The 27,262-nt window shown below is 42.2% G+C and overlaps 1 protein-coding gene across 4 annotated transcripts in view; it reads right to left on the minus strand.

Moving 5' to 3' along the window:
• The window catches only part of NCOA4 (nuclear receptor coactivator 4), a 62,104-nt gene that overhangs the window by 5,325 nt on the left and 29,517 nt on the right, over positions 1 to 27,262 (minus strand). For 2 of the 4 annotated variants that reach the window (XM_059398013.1, XM_059398012.1), the window contains exons 3-5: positions 1,810 to 1,964; positions 434 to 574; positions 164 to 252 (exon numbers count right to left, since the gene is read on the minus strand). In XM_059398013.1, coding sequence (XP_059253996.1) covers positions 164 to 252; positions 434 to 574; positions 1,810 to 1,964 — 385 coding nt within the window. Of the gene's footprint in view, positions 1 to 163; positions 253 to 433; positions 575 to 1,809; positions 1,965 to 6,940; positions 7,086 to 15,132; positions 15,248 to 27,262 lie in introns of those variants that run through there. The other 2 variants (XM_059398014.1, XM_059398015.1) reach the window with 2 other exon arrangements.

A 27,262-nucleotide genomic window follows, 5' to 3' on the forward strand; every position in this document is an offset into this window, starting at 1 on the left:
TCAGCGGAGAGCCTGTTTCCTCCCTCTCCCCACCCGCTCCAACTGCCCCCCACTCCTGCTCTCTCTTGATATCGCTCTCAAGTAAATAAATAAAATCTTTTTAAAAATAACATACATACATCAAATCAAAGAGCCAAAAGTCAAAACAAGTAAATATTTTTACCTCTCCAGGCACACAGAAACTTGATTGGCTAGATCTTTGTTTTGGGTGCACTCTAGCTGATGAATAAGACAATTGAACTGGCCCAGTAACTGTAAGAAAAATGGAACCATGTAGCCAGTGATACTAAAAGCACCAAATATATCCAAGTTAACAAACAGCACTTGAAATTAAACTTATACCTGATCTTTATTAATGCTACATTATAGGAAAGACATTCTTTGGAAACCAGAAACCATACTCAAACTGATTACTGCCCTGCAGCCTCCTTACCCAGTAGAGCTGTTGGGTCTGCTGCTGAAGTGTCTCCTCTTTAAGCTGATAGAGGAGATCTACCTGCTCATACAGCCACACCTCACGGCTTCGAAGGCATTCCAGGTGACGGCTTATGCAGCTGTGAATCTGGGCTTTGACCTAGGAAACATGTACCTATTAGCCTCACTGCTGTTAAAAAGCCCAAAGAATGGTGTTTCCCACAGAATGGTGAGTTTCTTGAGCTTATGGGGGGATCACAAATCCTTTTCGTCATCCAATCATATCTATGGAGCATCTCCCCAGAAAATACATATTATATACTCAAAATTTTGCCCGTTAATTCTGGAATTTATGGTCCCCAAAGCAAAACCATGGACCCAGTTTAAGAATTCCAGCCATAAAAGCATTCATAAGCTCTAAAATCCTCCTTCAATACCCCCTCTCTCCAAAGACTAGCAGGTTTATTTGGATGACCTAAAGCAATCAAGAGAAAATAAAAGGACAGATCATGTAATGCTGATGGCCCTCAGTTTTCCATACAAGTTGAAAACCTAAAGTCTTACAAATTTGCCAGTGGAGTAAGACAGGAGTTTTAATAGCTAGCCCTTATCCCTTTTCTCATTCTATGAATGAGCCATCTATTTACAGAGGCCAATTCAGTAAAGAGATGTGCGACTACATGTGAACAGACAGAAGACCACAAGGACAGACAGTTTAAGTAAACCTATAAACTAAGTGTTTCTGGAAGCATAAACAGCAATTCAAAAAAGAACAAATATAAAAATCCGAAGGACAGAAATCAGAACAGCTATAAATTATCCATGAGAATTCACATAAGAAACTATTTTAAAACAATTTTTTTCTGTATAATAAAGTTGTATTTCAAAGTCATGTAATACATGGTCTTCCCACTCACCAATAGAATAATATTAGGTCAATGGAACAAAGAGATTTCATTCTGGCTTGATCTAACAGATAAAGTTATTTACAGAACCATGCCACCACCAAAACCATGCCACCACTAAGTTAAAAGATGGCAGGGGACATGATGAAGTACCACCCTTCATGCATCAAGGACACACAGCTGGGAAGTATGGTACTCATTCATTTTGTTATTTTTTACTGAGGGCAGTATCTGGCACAGGGACCACACAGAGGAACAATTTAAAAATGCATGCTGAACTGAACTCTTTAAGGTAGTACAAGGTTTTTCAGACTCTTCTACCATCTGCTTAATTTCACTTAGGAATCAAAGGTACCAACATTTCAGGCATACCATGCAAGGCATCAGGTGAAACTTTTTGGTTGGCACAGAGAAGCCAAGCCCTTAGCCATACTCTAACTAGCCCTGTGCTGAGAGTCCAGACAAGGGAAGAAAAAAGCACATGTCACACCTCTTGCAGGTTATCTTTAATTTGCTGTTCAGCCCGGAGAACTCCACCAATAGCAAGCTCCAAGTCCCTCCGTGCATCACAACACCTCAAAAGGGGCTCTCTAGTACTGGAGCAGCCACTCTGGTCCTGTGAGGTACTCATTCTGCTCACTGTTCCTTTGGAAGAAAAAAAAAAAAAAAGAACAATCTAAATTGTACTGTAATTACAACCAAAAACCACCTTTCAATCATCCCCCAAATGATCATTCCAACCAGCTCCCAATTACTAACTTACTTAGATTACCTCCAACACAGACCTGACACATAGTATACCCTTAATAAATACTGCCTCTTCTTCCCTGCCCACCACTACTGCATTCCTACCCTACAATTCTATGCATGTACTTGAGTGACATTTTAAAGGTGAACAGATTATTCCTAAAAAAAAAGGCACTAATTTTCCTGAACTGATATGGCAAATGGCCTCCAGGAAGTTAAAAGAACACTACGGTGCAAGTTTCTATTTATAACACACATAGGGAGCACATGTTCTTGTTCTGAAAGGTCTAGAAGGATTCGTAATTACTTTGAAAAGCAACTAAAAACTACTAACTTGGTAAGGAGAATTAAGAACATTGTTTGGATCTGGCACTTACCTAAATTGATTAGGAAAATGTAAATTTTAAATTATTTTCTTTAAGGTGGGACTTTTTTTTTTAATTTAGAAAGGCTTTAGGAATGGTTTCATAGGTAGGATGCTCTCAAGAATGTAAATCTAACAAAGTAATTTCAAAGGATTCTGATATAAGGGAGGTGCTTACAGGCACTGGTATGAGAAATTACAGTTTTCTAATCATCTTAGGTTTACAAGAGATAAGAAACAGAAGTGGAAAGAACAGCACACAAGCAATGATAAAATGATAAGAGACTGAGACAGAGATGGTTGGAAAAACAATGAAGCAAAAGTTTGACAAAAACCACTGGAAGAAGTGTGGTGTCTATCGTAGATAGATCTAGAATCAGAGATAGTTTCTAAACACTTAGAGAAAAGCAGTAATCAATGTAACTCAGCAGGTGTTCACTAAGCCCGATGACATCAAAGTTATCTCCTTCTCAGACAATTCTACTAAACCAGCCACTCAATGTAGTCTTGCAGCCACACTCTATCTGGATGCTCAACAGTATGTCCTGTGTCAAGGTGATATCCTATCTCTGGGGACAAGTGAATATGAGATAAACAGGTACAACTAAATGGAATCCTAAGATTATTTTTTACAAACAACTCAAAAGGATAGAAGACTGAATGAAGCCAGTCTATAAAGTTTTTAGAGGTATGTTTTCCCCCAAACTCCCCTGTTTTCCCTAATTACATGGATTTAAAAAAAAAAAACAAAACAGAAAGCAGATATTACAGTTGCAGTTAACAAGTGACTTTGATAAAAAGATTCCACAACAATCTCTACACAGCTGTTAAATTTGATAAAACTAAATGTAAATTTTTAAAACTTGAATGGGGGAGGACAAAGTGGAAGAGAATAAAATGTTTTTTAAAAGGATGAAGATTTTTAATTGAAAATAACCTCTATATGAGTTAGCACTGTGCTGGGTCCGAGAGAAAACACACCATTTGCATTTACCAACAGTATAGTGGTTGTCACAGGACTAAGCTGTTCCATGTTTATTAAACTAAATTTAAAATTTCTTTCTGATTAACACAGTTTAACAGGCAAAGGGACCTTCAAACCATGAAAAATTTCTCCAGGAAGGGAAGCTGTTTAGCCTAGATAAGTCTCTGGGAGGACTTGATTACAACACTCAAATACTTGGTGACCGCTTGAAAAGACTTAGATTTGTTCAGAATCACCCAAAGGGAGTAGAGGAGGATTACCAGGAGACATCTGAGGGAACATGTGAAAGAACCTCCTGTCAGTTCTGAAGGCAGAGACCTTCTCAAAGAAGCCAGTTTTTGGCTGAATGGCAGCCTACCCAGTGTAGAGTCCCCCAAAAGGCTGACTCTTCATCTGAAAGCAAGTGACTTCTGGCCTAGACTGTACCTGCAAGCCTAGGGTTCAGGACCACATAGCTAGCTAAAAGCTGGGAAGGGACAAAAGTGGTATGACCCCCATCCTTAAATAAAATGATGGGAAGAAGAAACCTAATAGGTTTTCTTTTGAGAATCTCAGGGAAAGATACATACTGAGGAACTAGAGATCCTCTAAGAAACTGAAAGATTCAGGAAACTTTGTAACTTCCCTGTTATTTCGCTATCTCGATCTGTTTCCCCATAATGACCTCTAAAAAGGAAGGGCCTCCGTAACTAAATTTGACAGAAATCTTTGTGGAATTTTTTTTTAACCCTCAAAAGGCCAGCTGTAACTATTTTGCTAACTTCTTTTTCACACTGTAAAACTGACCTGTTTTAAGCACAGGCATTAGTGTACACTTAGTGCACACTGTCGAGACCCTGAACAATACCTGTGCAACACAACTGAACTGCTGGCTCATATGTGGAGAGCTAGTGTCACCTCATTACCAAAAGTTGCTTCACTTTGCACTTAAAAGTTACATGCAAGGCATATTTAGCTGTCTTTCCAATTAATAACCAACTTTCTCTTGTGCCAAATTTCCCATTCTTAGGTCTTCATCATTTGTATGGAATGCCATAATGCCTGGCACAGTGTAAAATGCAATCAATAAAATTAAATTAAGATGTACTGGGACACTTGGGTGGCTCAGTCGGTTAAGTGTTTGCCTCTGGCTCAGGTCACGATCTCAGAGTCCTAGGATCAAGTCCCACATCAGGCTCCTTGCTCAGCGAGAAGCCTGCATCTCCCTCTACCTGCTGCTCCCCCTGCTTGTGTGCACTCACGCTCCCTCTGACCAAAAAAAAAAAAAAAAAAAAAACCCAAAATCTTTTTTAAAAAATAAGTATATAAATAATAAATTAAAATGTACTTCACAATGCCAAACCCGAGCTCTAGATCACACAGGTGGCAAAGTCAAATGCATAAAAGTGCTATTATTACTAGATCCCTAAAGTAGGTCTTCTGAATTCAATTACAAGTACTATAAAAACTATTCAATAGGAACAAAAAATGGCAAAAGTACACAAACTGGGTTTTCTCTTTTATCAGCTATGAACAGAAGGCAGGATGAGATTTAAGTTACAAAACTGATTTTCCCCACATATTTATCACGTTTTCGCATGTTATCCTTCAACGCAGTCATCTTGTTAATAAGGGTCTTTAGAGCCCATCTGTCACTGCCCCACCACCTTCAACAGAAGACTGTCTTAAATGTACATTTTTTTAGACAAAGTCAAAAGTTTAAGTGCTTCTAAAACTTTCCTGCCTCTAGGATTCATGTCCTACTAGGTTTGGAGGGGAGGAGGAAGGAGAAGGGAGAGATACACGCACCCCTCAAATAAAGAAAGCTCCAGAAAAACCTAGAGCTCTCCCCAAAGAGTTCTACAAACTATACATGCTATATTTGCACAAATCTAATTATGAAACCCAAAGATCATGAAACCAGGATTGAGCAACCAACCACAAATGAAGCTAAATCATTATCATGCGGTTTGACCATAAAATTTCCAAAAAGCTATAACCCTCTAGTGACCAGCACAAACCACACTTTGAAGCTGAAAATCTCTTAGCCATCTCTTTTGTAGACTGTTCTCATTTTACAGATGAAGCCACTAAGGCCCAGACAATTTAAACAACCCATCTAAAGACCACAGGCTTGAGTTCAGAACTAAAGTTCCTAAGGTCTAGTCCTGGATGCTCTCTGACCAGCTTGTTCTTCCTTTAGTGTCTTATCACCCACAAATTACTTTTATTTGCCAATACTAAAGTTTGAAATTAACATTCCCAAAAAAAAAAAACCAAGAATGAACATTCCATTGGCATGCTACTGGAGTAACTTCCACCAAGATTCTGTCCATTTTCATAATCCTCAATAAATTATGACAATTATGACATTAACATATAATGTATTACCTGTTTCAGGGGTACAGCTCTGTGATTCATCAGTCTTACACAATTCACAGCACCCACCATAGTACATACCCTCCCCAATGAAATTATGACTATATTTAGAACTTCTTCCTTGGATAATGCTAACAAATAGTACCTGTGCATGTCATGATAGTTTCGGAATAATCAAAACACTGCCAAATACCAGTGCCAAGTATGAAGGACACAGCAAGCGACCTTGATTCTGATCCCTCATCTGTATCACAATCGAAGTTCCATTTGTCTATCTGAAGGCTTAGGCCAGGTCATCTCTAACTGCACCTTCTAGCTCTCACTGTCTGTCACCCTTTCCACCTGCCCCTCCTCTCCAAAAAAAATTTTCCACTTTTTATTTTCCTGGCATCCAAATCATTGCTAGAAGCCCACGCCCTGAAAAAGCAATCCACAGCATACATCTGTGTTGTATGGATTACTAAATCTGAAATACTGCCAATTTGATTATCTTTGATGAGACAATATAGATTAGAATTTTCCGGAAAAAAATTATTAATTATGAAGTAATTAATATTCCACATTACCTTGAGACATTTCTTCATCACACGTTATTGTTTAAAAAAGGTTATTTTTTAATTTCACAGTTCATTCACTCAAATGCTATGTATGTCCTACCCTAGCCTCAGCCCACTTTTAATTCTTTACGAACACAAGTATTTTTGAAATTCAGGATCTGATTCTCCGTAACTTTTTTTACACCTCGCAAATAAAGGTTAATACCTGAAGAGACTTACAGAAAATAAGTAACCACGAAATCACGATAGCATATTTTAAGATTTACACTTCAGAGTTTACTTCGCTGTATACTTGTTAACTACAGCAACCGAGCACATCATCTTTCCGAAGCAGTAACTGCAAACCGACTACAAAATTCCCCACCTAATGCCAAGTAAGACTTTTCTAGTTAAAAGCAACAATGATTCATGCAACTTTCCAGGTTCCCCAACACTTTCTAAGAGCACAGTGGCCCTACGAAGCCGCGGTACGGTCCCTGGAACCCGCAGCCCTCAGGGGTCACCGCTCAGCACGCATGCGCACAGCCGGGGCCGCAGAGCCCCCTTCCCCACCCCAGCGTGGTAAGAGTCTCCAAGCGCTCCGGCAGCGCCCCTGGGCTACCCAACGAACCTCACAGGCGGGTCTCCGCCGCGCGACCAGCCTGCCGAACCGGAGCCGCTTTGACCACGACTGGAGTGCCGAAGGTTCCCGAGGCCACGAGCCACGTCCCACCCCGCCTGATACTGGCCGCAGACTTCGGCGGCTGGGAGCGCGCACGTCGGCGCCGGGGACGAGCAGAGAGGCTCCGCCCACTCGGGCACCTCCCCTCCCCCGACAACCCCAGGCCCCCGCAGCAGCTGGCAAAGCTCGGGCGTGGCTCCTCCCTCCCCGCCCCGCCGCTTCCGGAAGTCGGTTCCCAGGGGCCGCTCTCCAAACTCCCCTAGACCCAGATGCTCCAGCTCGTAGCCTCTGTCCACCCCGCTCCGCGCTCCAAGTCGTCAAGGCGTCTACGGCTTAAGGATTTTGCTGCTCTTCACTACAGAGAAATAACAACCGTGGGTCTTCTGAAGGCTTACCGAGTTATTCTTGGCATGTCCCTGCCCAGTAGTTTATGCCTCCGAGATAACCACTGTCAGCACAGCTGGAGTTCAGCCCTCGCCTTTTGTTCCAGGTGTCCATTATTACTGTCGCCAACTCAATGAGAATTACATGAATTATATGTAAAATGTTTACGACAGTACCTGGCATACAGTATTCCTGTTTGATTATCATGCTCATAGTACGACTAATTTGGTGTCCTTTTCTCCAAAAACAACCCTTACAGCCTGTATATCCAATCAGGCCAGAAGACAAAATCTAGACAGCACTAGTCATTCCCTTTCAATCCATTTTATTAATGTAAAAAATTTGCTCTTGTCTATGCTTATGGTTTCATGTGCATACACAAAAATAGTTTTATTTTTGTAAATAGTAAGAGTAAAGCAAAACCATATGAAAAAAGACAAAGGAAACACTAATGGCCATCACCTTCAATTAGGAAACCCTCAGATTTCAGATGAACAGACTTTGTGGAGGCTCTGTTTTATCTATGATGCACAAAGTTTCTGGGATCCCGTTTCAGATATTAATTACCAGAAATAAGGAGAAAACAATTTCTTCTTCATTGGATAACACATTTTGTAAAGATGAAAAATTAGACATACTTCTAAATGATTAAAGTTTAAATTTTCTGGCCTTTTGTACTTGAAGTCAAATGGCTAGAAGGGAGGAATTCTCAATTAAAATATAACTGATGTCAAGAACTTTCATCTTTTAGATGCCCCTATAAAATACAGTGTAAATACAGTAGAAACTGTGCTATCACCTACATAACCGGTAGCCTCTACACCCTCTCTAAAAGATCCTGACCAGCGCCTCCACACACTAAATGCACCAGCTCTTCCTCACTTGAATTCCTGAGTTACAGTAACTGAGAGTTAGTGTTTGTTCTGTCAGCTTATGCCAGCTTTAGTTGTTATTAAATGATGTGATTTATTCAATTTTATATAAACATAAAGACTGTGGAGGAAAAAATCATAAAAATCCAGAAGAATTCCAGGGGTGCCTGGGTTTCTCAGTGGTTACATGTCTGCTCTCAGCTCAGGACATGATCACAGGGTCCTAGGATCAAGCCTCGGTAGTGCTCCCTGCTCAGTGGGGAGTGTGCTTCTTCCTCTGCTCCTCCTCCCAGCTCATGCTCTTGCTTCTTTCTCAAGTGAATAAATAAAAAAATCTTTTTTTTAAAGATTTTATTTTTTCATTTGACGGAGATCACAAGTAGGCAGAGAGGCAGACAGAGAGAGAGAGTGAGAGGAGGAAGCAGGCCCCCTGCTAAGCAGAAAGCCCAATGTGGGGCTTGATCCCAGGACCCTGGGATCATGACCTGAGCTGAAGACAGAGGCTTTAACCCACTGAGCCACCCAGGCGCCCAGAATAAATAAAAAAATCTTAAAAAGAAGAAATCTAGAATTCTGCATTCAAACTACTTTGAAGGCCCTTAAACTTCATTATTTGCCCTTACATCCTTATAAAATGTTTCTATTTTACCTCTCTTCTGCTTCAAGATTTCTATGCTGTCTCAGAACAAGAGAACCATCCACTCCTAGCAGATCATCTCATTTAGAGATAACATAAACTATAACTCTCCAATGACTCCCTACTTGCCTATAGGATAAAGTCCAAATTTTTTTTTAAGATTTTATTTATTTATTTGACAGAGAGAGATCACAAGTAGGCAGAGAGAGAGAGAGAGAGGAGGAAGCAAGCTCCCCACTGAGCAGAGAGCCCGATGCGGGGCTCGATCCCAGAACCCTGGGATCATGACCTGAGCCAAAGGCAGAGGCTTAACCCACTGAGCCACCCAGGCTCCCATAAAGTCCAAATTTCTTACAAAGTTAATAAAGTTCTCTATTTTCTTGCTCCAACATGATTCTTCTGCTATCTCCTCAGGGCAGCCCCACACTGTGACCTGCTACACAGCTATTCTATCCACAATCATCCAGGCTGGTTCACCTTGTCCAGCTTGGCTCTCCCAGTGCTCTCCACCAGCAATATCAGTTCCCTTCTCCCTACCTGTATGCTTTTCTAACTATGCTCAAGTCCCACCACTTTGATGCCTTTCCTGACCCAGCAACCCCACTCCTCACTAGTTTGGGCCAACAGAGTTATATGCTCCTTCCTCTGGACCCACTCTAATCAGGACAGGTTTCCAGCATGACACCTATAACATGTTACTCTAATTACATGTTACATGTCTGCCTCCTTAGCTTGAGACCTCCAGGAGAAGGTATCATGTTTTATTTGGCTTTGTACACCCTAATGCTGAACAGATAGCCTGATAAGGGTGTCTTGGCATTACCAACCCTCTTCACTTTACATGCTCTATTGCACTGACATAAAGAGAATGGTGTCCCTGAAGTTGTACAGTGCTATGACCCTAAATTTAACAAAGACTTATGTTTGATAAATGGATAGATGAATAAATGATAAGCAAATGTTCAAGTTCAGACTAGCCAGATTAAGTATAGTTCTTCATTAAACATAGATAACTAACTTGATGTCACACTTAAGGCCTACATTAATTCAGGAAGGTTTTTCAGAAGTGGAAATGTTTCTAGTGTAATGCTACTTTTAGTTTTCTCTGAAACAAGACAAAACTAGCAAGGGTATTGCCACTGACACCATGATCCCAGAACAGGCACTGAGATAAAGCATCTTTCCTCAGTCCAGACCTGCCAAAGTTCAGCTATAGAGACTCACAAACATCAGGAAGTCTGTGAGTTAAAGGGGGAAATATTAACTGTACTTCAGCACAGTTAAGTACTTGAGCCAACTCAGGATTTTTTTTTCCTAAGATTTTTGCAGTACCACAGAAATTCTAGCTGACACCACAACAGTTTGGTTGGCTTTCAGAACTGGGGCCCTATTTTCAACTTGAAACTTCTGCCCATAATACAATCAAGGATAGGAAAACATCTACCATCACAGCAATAATACCATTTTATCCCTAATTGTATGATAAATATCTTGTGGTTTTTTCCAACAGGAAGTGAACAAGTAACAATTTTTTTCTTTCAAGCCCAGGGGACTAGCAATAATGTCAAAATTAAATTCAAAATACACCTAAGATTATGTTCTTATGAAATCAGTACTTGTATTAAAAGACTTAATTTCTTATCTGCAACTAAACTGGCAATCAAAAACCTTTTAACCTATATGGTCAGTTCACTCCTTCATTGAACCAAACTGTCACATCTGTAGAGTACTCTAGGCACTGGGTAAGAGGAATAGTACGTCTCAAGTGTCCCCAGACATACTTCTACCACCAGAGAATAACATCTTGATTCCAGTGAATAATCAAGCCAGGCAAAAATCAGGGATGATGACTTGGGATAAGAATGGCTAAGAGAGGGCGCCTGGGTGGCTCAGTGGTTAAGCCGCTGCCTTCGGCTCAGGTCATGATCTCAGGGTCCTGGGATCGAGTCCCGCATCGGGCTCTCTGCTCAGCAGGGAGCCTGCTTCCTCCTCTCTCTCTCTCTGCCTGCCTCTCTGCCTACTTGTGATTTCTCTCTGTCAAATAAATAAATAAATAAATCTTAAAAAAAAAAAAAAAAAAAGAATGGCTAAGAGAATTAGAATGAATCATTCACATCAGAATCAAAAAGAACGGCTTCAAAATAACTATTTTAGGGATGCCTGGATGGCTCAGTAGGTTAAGCATCTGCCTTAGGCTCAGGTCATTATTTCAGGCTCCTGGGATAGAGCTGCACATAGAGGTCTGCTCAGCAGGAAGCCTGCTTCTCCCTCATAGGTGCACACTCATGCGCGCACTCTCTCTCTCTGTCAAATAAATAAAATCCTTTTTTCTTAAAGATTTATTTATTTGACAGACGGAGATCACAAGCAGGCAGAGAGGCAGGCGGGGGGTGGGGGTGAAGAGCAGGCTCCCTGCTGAGCAGAGAGCCTCCTGTGGGGCTCGATCCCAGAACCCTGAGATGATGACCTGAGCTGAAGGCAGCGGCTTAACCCACTAAGCCACCCAGATGCCCCCAAATAAATAAAATCTTAATTAAAAAAAAACGTTGAAACACTGTTTTAAAAAAATAACTATTTTATTCTCTTGCCAGTGAATCTACCTAATTCAAAGAGGATGATTACCATGTCAGGCTCTGAGGTATTGTAGACTTGATGTGATTTTTATAAATTACAGCAAATATTAAAATTTAACAAGCAAAGACAAGGTGAGAAGAACTATACAGCAGCAGCTCCTCTGACAAGCACACTATTTAGAGACACTATCTAAAGCTACTCAAGTAAAAGTGCTCATCTTGGCCCCCATATCACCTAGGCCACTCACCTTGTTCGTGTGTTCTATGCTGAAACAAAGCATTCAGACATATCCATAATGAAAACAAAGCCAAAATCTAAGTTGTAGATAAAAGCTTTAAGAAAGTAGCAGGAATAGTAACAAAAATGCCATGGACATCTATAGTGCCTCCATCAAACTGAACTTAATCCAATACATACAATCCATACATACATACCTGATTATAATCACTTTAGACTTGCAACCTACCTGGTATGCAAACAAAAGTACTAAATTCACTGGTTTCAGCAATGCCTAAAAAAGTGCTCTCTGAACCAGGAGCACGTTCTATTGTGTATCATGCACAGTGATAAATCTTTATTGTCTGAGGCTCCGGCTACTGAAAAAGTCAGATGCACAAAATTAATTGAGATAAAGCACTGGTCCTCAGAACACAGTTCAAAGCTGTGGTGGCCTGATGTTGAGATGCTGAGTGTAACTCCCAGGGAAGGAGCTTGGCAGTGCCACTCTAGCTGCTGGGGCGCATACTGCATACTGCCTCAACAAAACAAATGCTGAACATCATTTTTGGGTTTTTGCCCTTTTTTATAAAACGCAAAATCCTCTTTGGATTTCTTTCACTTATCGAAAACAGACACAAATGCAGGTCTTTCATAAAGCAAAGTGGCATAATGCAAGCTTTAAAAAACCAGAGGATACCTATATTAGTATAATAGGTAGCTATTTTTATTACTTCTGGTGAGAGTTAAATGATGGTAGAATGATAATAACACATTTTATTATGTAGCTCATCAACTTAATAAGTCACCATTGTATCTCTCCAGTATCCCTACAGAAACCTCATGACTGCTCCCTACTCCTCTCTCCTCACCTCTTTGCTTACTCAGTCCAGCCACAAATGCCTCCTTGCTGCTCCTCCAGCATACCAAGGATACTTCTGCCTCAGGGCCCTTGCACTTTCCTCCAGATATCCATATGCCCACTCCTTCACTTCCTTAGGGTGTCTGACTACTACTTACTTAGGCTGTCTTTGCAGTGAAGCCATTCCTCACTATCCTATACAAAATAAATCTTTCTTCCATACACTCCCCCTTAATATATTCTACAGTATTTATGATAATCTGACATGTAGAAACCATTTATTTTCTGACCCCACTTCAGAAAACACATTAGGAAGGTAAGTTCTACCCAGGAAGGAACTTTGTCTTTTTGTACACTGTTATATAGTAGGTATTCAATAAATATTTTCTGAATGAATTCAGTAAGTATTTAATACATCTATGTGCCAAGGGTTTCTTTTTTTAAACTTTCCATTTAGTCCCCACAAACATTTAAAGTACATATTATCACCACAATTCATTAAAAATAAAGAGTCTAGGGGCACCTGGGTGGCTCAGTGGGTTAAAGCCTCTGTCTTCCGCTCAGGTCATGATCCTAAGGTCCTGGGATCAAGCACAGCATGGGGCTCTCTGCTCCGAGGGGAACCTGCTTCCTCCTCTCTCTCTGTCTGCCTCTCTGCCTGCCTCTTTGCCTACGTGTTATCTGTCTCTCTGTCAGATAAATAAATAAAATCTTTAAAAAGAAAATCAAAATAAAGATCGTAAGGCTTGATGAAGTTAAATATGTATCACCTATAATCACAAGCTTCCAGGTAGAGGAACTAAGATTTAATCTCAGGTCTGAGTCTAAAGTCTTTAGCCACACAATATATGTTAAAGGGATCACTTCAATACTAAGAGTTTATGTATTTACTCAACAAATATTTACTGAGTGACTACACTGACATATACTTATGACAGTCCCTAAGCACAATGGTGAACTTCCTACCTAGAGGAGAATTTGTGCCACTGATTCACCAAAAATTCAGCAGAACATACTAATTCTTTGAAATAAGACACTGAGAGTTAAAAATACACCAGCAGCAATGATGACTGTTTCTGAATTTTTTCCAGTATGCTAACCCTTACTCTCAGAAGGAAAGTATTATAAAACATGAGCCAAGAGATTTTTAGATGGGGGTAGGGATGTATCAGAATATCCTGCAGTTTTCTGAAGCCCCTCCACAGGTTCCTGAAATTCTGGCACAGCTAAGCTGATTTAAATCGGGTGGCTAGGCGTGTCCTATGTAATTCTAGATAGGATATCTCCTCCCCCTCTGAGAATCACATTTTCCTTCCCTTACACAGCTCACTGTGCTTTTCCACTTTTTAAATACCTACCTGTCCAACAGTAGTAATGTAATTGTAGAGGTTTATTTAGACACAAAATATCACAAAACTTTAAACCCCTAGGATTTTCCCTGCCCACCCAAGGACAAAAGTCCCGTAGAAGAGGGGGAAGGAAAAATAAAATGTGAGGAATATTACTGGGCTAGAACTTAAATATATTATCTCACTTCTCTTAACAAAGAGGCAAACTAGCAAACATTCCAAAGAGCAAACCAAGTAATTTCCGTAAGCCGCAAGGCACATGCACCCCCAGCCCCACCACGGTAGCATTTGCGTAAGTCTTCCTTAGAGGGTCTGACAGTCTTTAAAGTTCAGAAATGTCACGCTAGGACCCCAGTACAGAAATGAGGCAACCATGATTACCTGTCTCATCCTCACCCCAGGAAAAAACTCAAGAGTCCTTACAACCACATTTCCAGATCACCAAGCGGGCGGTGGAAAGATAAACCTATCCAAAATACTGTTATGCGATGGTGAACCTTATCCTGATTAGAAAACACCGGAAAAAGGTATTGTGAAAAAGCTGCTTTTTCCATCTGACAGACAGCTTTGACCGCTGTCATTCTGGATCGCATCATCCCATCTTAAATCACATGGCACTAAGACTGTTTTATATTACTGTTACCCGCCACGGGAATTTACTTTAACGAAAATAAGCGTTGTGCCCCCCCTCCCATTGCTGTGGCCTCAACAAAGGCTGAACACGTAGGCAATGAATAAATGATCGCTGGTGGGATGAATCAAGGAATGAGCAAAAGTGCTCTTCTCTGTAAAAAAGGAGAGAATCAAGCTACCTCTCGGATTGTGGGGAGTATTACATGAGAGGGTAGGTAACGCTGTGTTGGCACACAGACGGCCGAAAAAACATCATCTTCCTCGCGTTTTCACCCAACAGTTTGGGAATGGATATGCTCTGCGCCCGTTCTGGAAAACGGGGACCTCTTCGCATCCATGAGGCCCTGGCGAGGGCACGCTAAACCTTGCTGCTGTCACTCCCGGGGCCGGGAGAAGGCGGGCGGGCAGAAGGTGGTGATCCCCTGGCAGAGCTCGTGTCAAGCGCTGGGGAGGGGACAGGCTCAGAGCAGCCAACAGTCAAGAAAAGGTGACACCCCCACCCTACCCCGAGGGGCGGACGGGTTGAGGTAAAGACCCGCCGGGAAGCGCAGGCCCATGCCTGGCGAACAAGCGGTCATGGCACCCCGGACCAGCCCTCGACCTGCGGTTCTTACCAGCTCCAAGTGGCCGCCCCTGGCGATCGGAGTGGAAGCTTCGTGGGAGAGAGACCGGCCGGATCAAGTAAGGAGCCGAAAGGAAGAGTTCTCGCGAGAGCACAACCTTCCTCCCACGCCTCACGCCACACGTCTGACAGTCTCGCGAGATATTCGCTCGGGTCAGCGCAAAGCCCCTGTCCGCCCTCTAGAGAGCACAGAGCGCAGGCGCGCACTTTCAGGCGTTCGATATCTGTGTCCTTTTCCACCGTTTCTAAATAAATCAGATGAAGTGAAGCAAAAAAGTGTTGCAGGCACACTCTGTGCCAAGGATTATCCTAAGTGATTCTCTCACAAGAAATGTCCTCATAAGATACATTTTAGCTTTAACCTATGCTTGCAAAAATAAATGTCAGAAGACTCAAAAATGACAAATCATGTATGATTCCACTTACAGAGGGTACCTAGAGCAAGTCAGATTTATAGAGACAGGAAACACGTTGGTGGTTGCCACAGGCTGGGAGAGAGGAATTATTGTAAAATGAGTATAAACTTTCAGTTTGCGATAATGGAGAGTTCTGGAGATGGACGTAGTGATGGTTGCACAACAATGTGGATGTAATTCCACTCAACTGTAAACTTTAAAAATGATTAAAGTGGCAAAATTTACATCCTGTATATTCGGCTACAACTTTCTTCTTTTAATTTTAGTAAACAAATTTCAGAGTCCAGATTCCAAGCCTCATCATCTGACTCCAAAGCATATGTTCATTTGCACCACATTGTACCATTCTCCACATTTCACCACTCTGTACCTTTTCTCAAAATTTTCACAGTGTGACATTACCCACATCAGCACTTTTTTGTTTATTTGTGACCAGATATTCATACAGGAATCTTTCTGTCTCAACTTTGACAGAGGTCCCCAGTACTCAGCTATCTGCTCTCCATGTTTCCCAGCAAGGTGAAAGACCATCTAAGTAGGACCCACCCAAGAGTGGCAAGGGGCAAAGCAATCTCTGCAGAAGGCAATGGGAAGCATGGGTTTAAATACAGATGCTAAAAGGCAATCAGAGCATGTAGTGGAAGGGGTGCTGAGAAGAAGGAACAGCAAGGCATGTTGGAGAAGTCTACAAAAGCCTCAAAAGGAAGAAAATCATCCTAAACACTGCCACTGGCAGAAGAAGCCAAGACGTACCTGACCCTTAATTTTCTCATCCCCCTCTCCAGTTCAGATACAGACTCTGAACTGATACTTTTGTGTGACTAAAAGTAACCAAAGCACTTTTTAATCTTAGGATCAAAACACTATAGGGCCTGCCTAGATTGCTCAACTAGTCTACATAGCATGTTTAAACAGGTTGGGTTCAGGGGCAGAGGAAAAATATAGCTCTTCACCGATTGCCTGCAGATTGTTCAAAAGAGGACTGTTTGCTTGTTTGTGATCTGTCACATACACATTGGACTCTAAACCCCAGGACAGCAGAGACATTGTTTCTCTGGTGCATTGCTTAGCCCCAGGCTCTGATCACTATCTAGCCCAAGCACTCAGTAAAAAGCTGTTGAGTGAACAAATATTCTCTAACACAGAAACAGCAAGAGGTGATTAACACTGTCACTGTCACAAAACGTTAAGTTCCATAAGTTCCGACATTTTGGGATGGTCTGTATGCAGCAAACGATACTAGAGCCCTGCACCCAAGCCATTTCCATCTACAAGGCAGAATCCCTGGCTTTTTAATACCCCATCAGGATGTGTGTGGTCTTGGAGGTGCTTCTCCCAGGCCATCCGATCTAAACTGCCCTAACTTTAGGGTGTCTAGCAGGCTCAGTTGATAGAATATGGGACTCCTGCTCTTGGGGTCATGAGATCAAGCCCCACATTGTGTCTAGAGCTTACTTTGGAAAACAAAACCAAACCAACAACAACAACAACAACAAAAACCCTGTCCTAACCTCAAGCAAACACAAGGGTATATGTGGGACACAGTATGGAGGATGCTTTCTGAAGAAAAGGAAGGAAGAATAAACATGGAAACCTCAAAGAAAATGAGGGATCTGATTTCATCTTGAAGACACATGCTTTTTTTGGATTGTTCTCCAGATAGCTGGACACCAGGGCAGAAGACTGCAGACATTAGAAATGACAGAAGCAGCAGTGGTTCCCTAAGTAGGAGACATACAATGATCTACTGCAGTATACATTATAAAACCATTATAACTTTTATTCGTATTTATTTTGGTCTCCTTTCAGTGTTTGCATGATTTATAACACATACACATTTATAAACTGATGCATAATAATTTATAAACTAAAAGCATACACAGATTTAAGTGTTTGTTCAAAAACTTTTTTATTGGTAGGTAGGGTTACACAATCATGGATTGTTAGAGACCAAAGAGGAACGAGGCCTGGCCTGGGAAAGCCTGGGCCCTCTCAGGCTGGGAGCCCTGGGCCCATAACAAGCACATTACATTACCTATTCAACTGACAATACAAGTCCTTTCTGGGTGATTCTGTTCTGCCACCTTATGGCTGCAGGTCTCCTCCTGAAGATTTTCTGGCACTTGGTTTTTGTCATTAGCACACAGGTGTAGCAGGGCTGTCATTGAGATGAGATCGAGGCCTGTTAGAAGGCATAGAATGCCTGGCCTCCCCAGGACTGGCTCTGTGATGGAAGCAGCCTACACTCCAGCTGTCTGGGGTGACTCTCACCATCCTTTTTTTTTTTTTTTAAAAGAATTTATTTTTATTTATTTAACAGACAGAGATCACAAGTAGGCAGAGAGGCAGAGGCAGGCAGAGAGAGAGAGAGAGGAGGAAGCAGGCTCCCTGCAGAGGAGAGAGCCTGATGCAGGGCTCGATCCCAGGACCCTGGGATCATGACCTGAGCCAAAGGCAGAGGCTTTAACCCACTGAGCCACCCCGGAGCCCTGACCCTCACCATCTTAAGATCACTCTTTGGCTGGAAACACTGAAGTGCCACCTTCAGGAACCTGGACCTGAACATACAGAACTTGAACTATCAACATATAGACCATCCCTGGCATCACTCCAAAATTCCACCCTGCCCTGCATCCACAGAAAGGCAGCAGTACGTTCTGACAGGCCCAGAAGCAGATCTGGGCTCCTGTGGGGCCTGTCAGCTTGTTCCAGCCTGACTCTTCTTGCCCTCCCTACTCAGGATTTGCCAGCGGTACTGCTGCTTGAATATGTGAAGGGAACTCTTCCTGGCATGGAGGCCAGTTAGGACAGGAGCTAGATCAGCCAAGAGGAACAAAGAATCACCAGGTGGGGGGCACCTAAGTGGCTCTGCCTTTGGCTCATGATCCCAGGATCTTGGGACCAAGCCCCCACGTTGTCTCACGGGGCTCTCTGCTCAGCAGGAAATCTGTTTCTTCCTCTCCTTCCCTTCCTTCCCCTACTCAGCCCCTGCCCTCCCCCCTGCTCCTCCTCTATCTTGCATGTGTGTGCTCATTCTCTCAAATTATTTTTTTTTAATTAAAAAAAAATCACTCCAGGTGCATGAAGCTCAGAAAGAAACTGATGAAAACTAGATGTTATCAGACAGAGAACCAACTCCGAACTCAGGTTTAACTGTTCCGAAATATTCAAGAAACAAGTGATGGTGGGAAAGGAAAGGTTGCTTTATTCAAGAAGCTGGCCACCGGGGAAGATGGTGGACTAACGTCCTAAAGACCATCTTCCCCATCCACGTGAAGCCAGAGAGTAGTAAACAGGAAAACAGGGAAACAATGAGAGGAGAAGCCAGGGCTCAGTTGGTTTGTCATACATTAATATGATGCTGAACAGACTTACTGCCATCAGTGGCAGCTGTTTTCAAATGTAGTCAGGACTTATCTCCTGGGAAAGTCTGGTCCTTCATTCCTCAAGGCCAGTCAGTGGTCTGCAAAATCTCAAGGAAGGTAGGTTAGTTCTGCTACAACCAAGGGGCTTAGGACAGCAAGCAAGGAGTGCCTAAGCTTGAAGCAAGTCACCCTCAAGACAGGTTGGAGTGCTGTTACATGAGGATCATCTCCCTGGAAAAGTCCACCCACACATTCAAGGGTGCAAACCATTTTAGGGCTCATCGCCCTCCAGAAACACCCATAAACCCCAGATTTAAATTGCCCTTCCCTGAAGTATACATAGAAACAGCTATCTCCAGGGTCCTTTGTGATAATGTTTCCTTCCAAAATGTGGCCCTTGATTTATTTTAACAAAAGAGGACATTTCAATACTCTCCCCCAAGAGTAGAAACCATAATGAGAAATGAAAAAAGATTTCCCAGGGCTCCTGGGGTGGGTGTCCTGGGCAGTGTGGAAACCAGGGCAGTCTGAGCCTGGGCCTCCAACCTCAGGCTGGACTACCACTGGGCAGCTTGAGATCCGGACAGAAAATGTAACAAGTCAAAAAATTCTCCCAGACAAAATGTAATCAAACCCTCTATTTTGCTATGGCAAAAAATAAAATAAATTTTTTTTTAATGTTTATGAGAAAAACCCAGTAGGCTGTGAAACAATTACAGGGCAAAGGAGTTGGCTCTGAACAGTAGGGAGAAGTGCACGTATTTCCTCTGTGTGGAGCAGTGTGCTAAATGGCAATGTGGCAGGAAAGGGGGAGGGGCACCGTGAGCCCAGACTAGATGTCAGTTACTGACTCGGGTTCCAAACTAGCAGAGAGAAGGCATTACATATTTGAGTTAATTAATTTATATTTAAAATCTAATTTAGTTTTTATATTCACCTGATTATCCTTATTTTATAGTGAGTAAACCAAAACTCAGAGAGCTTAAGAAATTTATCGGGGTCACACAACTGGTATAAAAGAGAATGGAGAATCAGACCCAGTTACTGTGACTCGAGCATCGGGGCTCTTCTCACTTCACTCTTTTCTATACTAGATCCACGGGAACCCTGAAGGAGGGTTATGTTGACATAGCTGTGATGATGTGGCACTGACCAGGGTGGGGGAGTGACAAATCCAGGGGACATGGATGCATTGGCCTCTTTGGAGATGCACTCTTAGATCAGAGAGGAACATTTCACAAGCCCTTAATTTGGTCCAAAAAATCGCACCCCAGAGCCACACTGACACTTTATACAAAGACAATGTCAGATTTCTGGAACCACAAAACCAAGTTTCAACTGGAATAGGTGGTGGCCCCACCAAGGCAATACCTGGAAACCTGTTTCCACCAGCCAGCCAGCCAGCCTCCCAATCCATTATCCTTCTTGTCCCGTTAAGCACTTAGCATGGGGGCACATCCAATACATATTTTTGGAATATTCCCGACACTTAAAATCTGTAGCACTCAGGTGTTTAAGTGCTCCATACCTCTACTCACTGGTAGTGCCATAAGTCTCTCTGAGGCATTTGTTAAAATTCCATTTCTTTGCCCCAAAGATTCTGATTCAGTAGGCTTTGGGATGTGCCCCAGAAATTTGTATTTCATCAAATCTCCCAGCTCTGTCTGTGATCGAGCAAGTTTGGGAAATGCTATTTGTGCCAATGCTTCTGTCATCAGAGCAGCTCCTGTTCCTGCAAAACGCTGTAGGCCAAGACTGTCATGAAGATGACACATGGACTTGGGTGGGGGAGGGGGGTGGAAAGTCCCTCTTATGGACATAGCCACTGAGGAAACAGAGCAATTAGGGCCACCATTTGAGTACACTCCGTTTTATCACCCCAAGCACTAGACCTTTGGTGTCCACAGTAATCCAGCAGAAAACATCTACACAACTTTTGTGCTGACTTGAATTAAACTGAGCAGTGAAGCAACCAGAGTTTAGAGTGTAAAGCACACTACAGACATCCTCTGTACCTTCACATCCAATCCTTCCACTGTGCTCACCACCGCTTCTGTTCTTGCAAATGGCCACAAGCCAAAGCTGAAGTGACACTGGCTAGCTTCTAGAATACCTTAAGATGATTGGGTATGATTTCCTATCCTGAGCACAACCCATATGGATATAGGCATTTAATAATAAAATATTTATCAAGTTTCAAAATCTACATAAAGGAAGTCAGCCTGGGGTAGAAGCAACCCAAATGTATGGAACAGTATTCAGCCTCAAAAAGGAAGGAAATTCTGAGGCATGCTCTAACACATGATTCTTGAGGACATGACCTTGAAATGAGCCAGTCACAAAAGGACAAATACTGTAAGATAGCACCTATATGAGGTACCTAAGGTTGTCAAATTCATAGAGACAGAGTAGAGTGGGGGTCGCTAGAGACTGGATGAGGAGGGAACAGACAGTTGTTTAATGAGTACAGGGTTTCAGTTTGGGAAGATGAAAAAGTTCTGGAGATGGTTAAATAGCAATGTGAATGTACTTAATGCCACCGAATTTTACATCTAAAAATGGTTAAAATGGTAAATTTTATGTTTTATATATTTTACCACAAATTTAAAAAAAGAAAGAAATACCACTGAAAAATTAAACCCCCTTCAGGATGGGAATTTTAAAGAAGGGAGTAGCTACTCCTCAGAGAGCAGCCCAACAGAGCTGAAACCCCCTACTAATCCTACTAGCTTGAGACTTCCTTGTAGCAACAGTTAATTCCATCTCGGCCACAAAAACACTCCTCACAAACCTTAGTATTCCACTCCACCAAAATCCTTGCATTCTAAAACAATACATGCGGCATTGTGACAAGGTCAGTGGAGTCCCCAAGTCATGCAACATAGGACAGCCCTTACCATCTCCTTCTCTCTCAGAGAAGAGTCATCTCATCAATATAAAAGGTGTCTAAGAAAATGCTTCCGAGTTCACCCACAGCTAAATTCAGGTAATGTCCAGTTCATACCACTGATCATACTTTTTTTTTTTTAAAGATTTTATTTATTTATTTGTCAGGCATAGAGGGAGAGGGAGCGAGTGAGCACAGGCAGACAGAGAGGCAGGCAGAGGCAGAGGAAGAAGCAGGCTCCCCACCGAGCAAGGAGCCCGATGCAGGACTCGATCCCAGGACGCTGGGATCATGACCTGAGCTGAAGGCAGCCGCTCAACCAACTGAGCCACCCAGGTATCCCTGATTATACTTTCTAAAACAAGCTTAAATCCTTCCAAGTTTTATTTCAGAACAGACATTTCAAGAAAAAATAAGGCCTTCCTCTTTAATCAGATAGCTGTTAGGAGCTGATGGGTGCCTGGGGCCAAGTTTTTTGTTCTGTTTTTTGTTTGTTTGTTTGTTTGTTTGCTTTTTGTTTTTTTCTGTTGGATTATCACTGGAGAAATGCTTCATTTCTTGACTTTGCTTTGGTTCTGAACCCCAAATGCACATGTAAAACATTTTGAGTATTTTCAAATTTACACCTAGGTCTCACCCCAGACCAGTGAAATTGGAATCTCTGAGCATAGGGTCCAGCCTGTCATATTTTCAGAAAACTCCCCAAGTGGTTCAAATATTCAACCAAGGGTGAGATTAGATCCTTAGTGATCCAAGTGTGCTAGAAAAAGTAGGAGCATCAGCACCCCCTTGAGGCCATCTGGGACATCACTTCCACTCCAGGCCCACAGAATAAGAACCTGTATTTTAACAAGATTCCCAGGTCTGCATACACACTAAAGTTTGAGAAGTACTGCTTTGGACTCATGGATGGTTTTCAACCCTGGCTGCATGTAGGAGTTGATCACGAAGCTATTAAATGTGCATGCAGCTCCTACCCCAGAGATTCTGATTTACCTGGTCTGGGATGGGGCCTAGGCATTGCTAAGTTTCAAAAACCCTCCACAAAATTCTTTTTTTTTTTTTTTTTTCTCCACGTAATTCTTAAACAGCAAGGGTTGAGAAATAATGTCTTATATAATGGCATATCCAAGTTCCTCATTTTACTCCATTCCTATATCTGCCCTAACCCTCCTTCTCATGCAGATGCAAAGGCCTTCATCTGCCAACAAGTTACATCTATCAGGATGCAATAATATAACAAACTGAGAAGCAGGACCTATCATTAGATAAATCACATGGAGCATTCTTATTAGGTAGAGCACTGAGCACTGCATAAAATCACAAACGAGGCCAAAACCCAGAGGCTGCCCAGAACATTATGTAATGGTAAGCAAGGCTGAGAATGAATTCAGATGGTAATCACTGAGTGAAAATCCTGTACCAGGATCCCTGATGGACTGAGGCAGATGGATTAAAGGTAGACCTTCTTCCCTTAGGTAATCTAGCAAACGAACAAGACCTACACATAATATTTGAAATGAACTGGGAAAAGAGCTAAATGTGAGTCCCAAGTCACAGAGCAATGAGAGTGTGCTATTTTATTACAGAGGATATTCTAGAAACCTTGTGGATAGGTGATTTTTAGCTGCTTTTTCACAGTACGTATAATTTAAAGGATAGAAATGAGGCAGTGGGGCACCTGGGTTGGTCAGTCAGTTGAGCGTCTGCCTTCCACTTGAGTCATGATCCCAGGGTCATGGGATCAAGTTCTGCTTTGGACTCCCTGCTCAGCAGGGACTCTGCTTCTCCCTCTCCCCTGCCCCCCTGCTCATACTCTCTCTCACTCGCCCTATCACAAATAAATAAATAAAATCTTTAAAAAAAGAAAGAAGGCAGTAAAGGAACTTTCAGGAAGATGATAAAACACTGATAAAGATACAGAGACAAAGAAAACACAATAGGAGCCTTGATGGGGTAACTGGGTTAGTCCAAGTTCCTGGACCATGAGGCAAAGAACCTCACTTCCAGATGATTAAGGCATCTTGAGGGTTGCATGTATATATCAGTTCATCTAGGCTGATACTGGATCTGTAGGACAAAGAAAAGCATCAAATTGCTTTTGTCAACATTTTGAGATGAGCAAGCTAGACAAACAGACTTTAATGTAAGAATTTACAGGAACCTTTTGAAAAGGAAGATGGGCTGAGTATGCTTATTCTGTAAGATGTCTAAAATTAATTATGAATACTTCTTGAAGTAGTGTGCTACTGATATAAGGATAGAAAGACACAGGAACAGAAATAGAAAACCCAGAAAATATAAGTATATATAAAAGATTACATAAAATAAATCTAGTCTTAGAAATCTGTACAGATTGATCATTCAATACATGGTATTACAACAAGTGGTAGACTGTTTGGGAAGAAACAAAACTAACCTTCTACTTTAGTTCCCACAATGAAATAAATTCTAAAAGGATCCAAAGGCTAAATTTTTACAGTAAGATCATGAATTCATCACAGAAAATACAGGTAAATATTTGTCTTATTCTGAGTAGAAAAGAAAAATAAAAGAAATAAGTTTGAATATGTGAAAGTCGTGAGTCTGTTAACAAAATTAAAAAGCAATGACCAAATTTGGAGAACAATTTCATTATATGAAGACTTTATTTCTAAATATCAGTGAGAAAAAGAAAAACATCCTAGTAGAAAAATGACAAAGGAAATAAAGGGGCATTTCATGCACATGCATGGGCCCAAATAGAAATGATGAGTGAACACATGAAAAAGTTCAACTTACCGATAACACAAAAAAGGTTAAGTACATTGATAAAACAGAACCATAATGAAATAACAAGAATAATTATCTAAGTTCTAATACCCAGAGGGAAATAGAGGTATGTATGGGAAGTGAAATGCACAAGGATGGTGTATGTTAGAGCAATTAGAGAGGGATGTGATAGTGCATCTCCAACCTTTTAAAACTGTTTACAACATTTGACTTCACCTTTTCACCTCGAGGACTTGATTCTAAGAAGGACGGTATAGTGAAGGGGTATGGTATCCTCAATGACACCCACTGCAGTGGGAAAATGTAAAATGAACCAAACAACCAACACAAATGCCCAAGAACAGGGCTAGTTGAGAACATGCTGATTCAAGAAAACAAAACAAAATAAAACAAAACAAACAAAAACCTAATAAACCAAAGAGGTAAAAGAATGAGCAATGCCATGAGCAAATGATCGCTATGTATCATGAAATGAAACACGGCAGGATACATCAGTTTACCTGCCGTCGTGATGAGCAGGAATCTTTACAGGCCATGCACCCAGGAAGTACAGGCCATGCACCCAAACTTACACAAGACACTACTCAGAAAGACAACTCACCAAGAACACATTCAGTGTTTACAGAAGGTTGACTACCAACAAGAAACTATGTTTTTAGATGCTTTCATTGTTCATGAACAAGGTCTCCACCCCAATTATACATTTACTTTTGTCATGACACCCCTCATTTGCTCTTGATTTGAAAGAGCAGAGAAGAGAACTGTTTTCCTGAGCTTTTATCCTGTGCTGTGTAGATGGCTGGGCACATGACTCACAGATGCCAGTCACGCAGCCTGTCCAAGCTGGACTTCAGGAAGGCGTAAGAATAGCTCAGTGGGTCAGCTCAGCACAGCCACCAGCGCACTCTTCTTGGAGTCTATTCTGAGAGAGTGGGAATGTCCCATACCCAGCCTGCACAGCTCGAACTTCCTAGAACTCTTCTTGAATCTTGAGAAGCAAGGCTTCAAGCACCAAGCATCAAGCAAGCCTTCCTTCCCTTTGTAGACCAATGATCTTCCAAAAAACCCTGCTTGCTCCCACAATGCCCAGGATGGCTTTTAAGGGGCAGCAACAAGCAGAGCCTCCTGGTATTTTTGAGGGGCTTACCATATGCATGGGTTTGCTCAGGCTGCCATAACCAAATATCCCAGACTGGGGGGCTGAAACAACAGAAATTTATTTTTTCAGTTCTGGAGGCCAGAATTCCGAGATCCAGGTGTCGGCGTGATTGGTTCCTTCTGAGGTTCTCTCCTTGGTTCGCAGACAGTCTTCTGCTCCCTGAGTTTTCACAAGCTCTTTGCTTTCTGGCCATCTGCTTCCTACTCTCCTCAAAAGGACACCAGTCAGCTTAGATTAGGGCTCATCCTTGTTCTACCCTCAAACACCTCTTTAAAGACCCTATACCCAGGGGTGCCTGGGTGGCTCTGTTAAGCCTCCGACTCTTCATTTCGGCTCAAGTCATGATCTCAGGGTACTGAGACGGGGCTTCGGGCTTGGGGCTTTGGGCTCCATGCTTGTGGTAAGTCTGCTTGAGGTTCTCTCTCTCCCTCTGAACCTTCCCCCGCTATGTACATGCTTTCTCTTGCTCTCTCAAATAAATAAATAAATCTTTTAAAAAATAAATAAAGACCCTATCTTCAATAGAGTCACATTCTGAGGTATTATGGCTTAGGACTTCAACATATGAATTTTGGGTTGAACACAATTCAACCCACCACACCATTTTGTCCCTAATTGCTCCCCCTCCACAGCTTGCTACAGTGCCTCAAATTCCACCCTCGGTTTTCCTCTACCCACAGAGGAGAGCACAGGCCTCTTAACCAGTTGGCTCTCTGGGATCTTCAGAACAGACCACAGTGATCCTCTCCGGTGCTATCCTCTACCAACTCGAATGTCAGTCTTACCACCCACCGACACTGCTTGGTGTACTCTCTTGCTTCCTCGAAGGCCTGCCTCCCCACTCACTAGGAGACCACAGGCCCCCGCACACTTCTGCTTTTGCCTGTTTATGTTTAAACCATATCAACTCTAAGTTCCTGGAAGTCAAGGGCATATTTTTCATGGTTTGTACCCCCTCGGTTTCTTTTGAAACACCAAGTTTGAAGAATTTCCTAGGATCTGAGTCCCATTACAGATAGGTAGAGGCTAGGACTTGCTGTGCTAGTATCCTTGTCACAAACACGTTACCTTGGTTCCACAATCAGACCCACCGAGCAGGACTCCCTCAAAGAGCATGCGGGGGAACCACTTACCTAGGAACAAAGGTGGCTAGGTAGCTCCTAGGACAAGGGTCTCTAGAGGCCAATGTGCAGTGACTGGGACTAGTGACAGTGAGGTCTTTCTGGAGCCACTGGACAGGGGTTTGGGGTATTTATTGGATGAGCCAAGACTGCATCTCTAGCCTTCCACAAAGCCTGTGAGTTTCCCATTATCTTTAATAAATTCCTTTCCTGCTCATAGACTGGAAGAGGTTCTGTTGTTTATAGCTGAGAACTCTGTGAATCAGTGAGCATAACTTATTTCTGTTGATGTCCTTCCCCCTGACTGGCACAAAGCCTGGCAGAGAGCAGCCACACAGGATAGAATCGCAGCTGGGTTAATGCAGGTGTTCAGAGCAGGAGAAAGATCTGTGCTGTGGTTAG

Source organism: Mustela nigripes, chromosome 4 (assembly GCF_022355385.1).
Source record: "Mustela nigripes isolate SB6536 chromosome 4, MUSNIG.SB6536, whole genome shotgun sequence".
Taxonomy (NCBI): Eukaryota; Metazoa; Chordata; class Mammalia; order Carnivora; family Mustelidae; genus Mustela; species Mustela nigripes.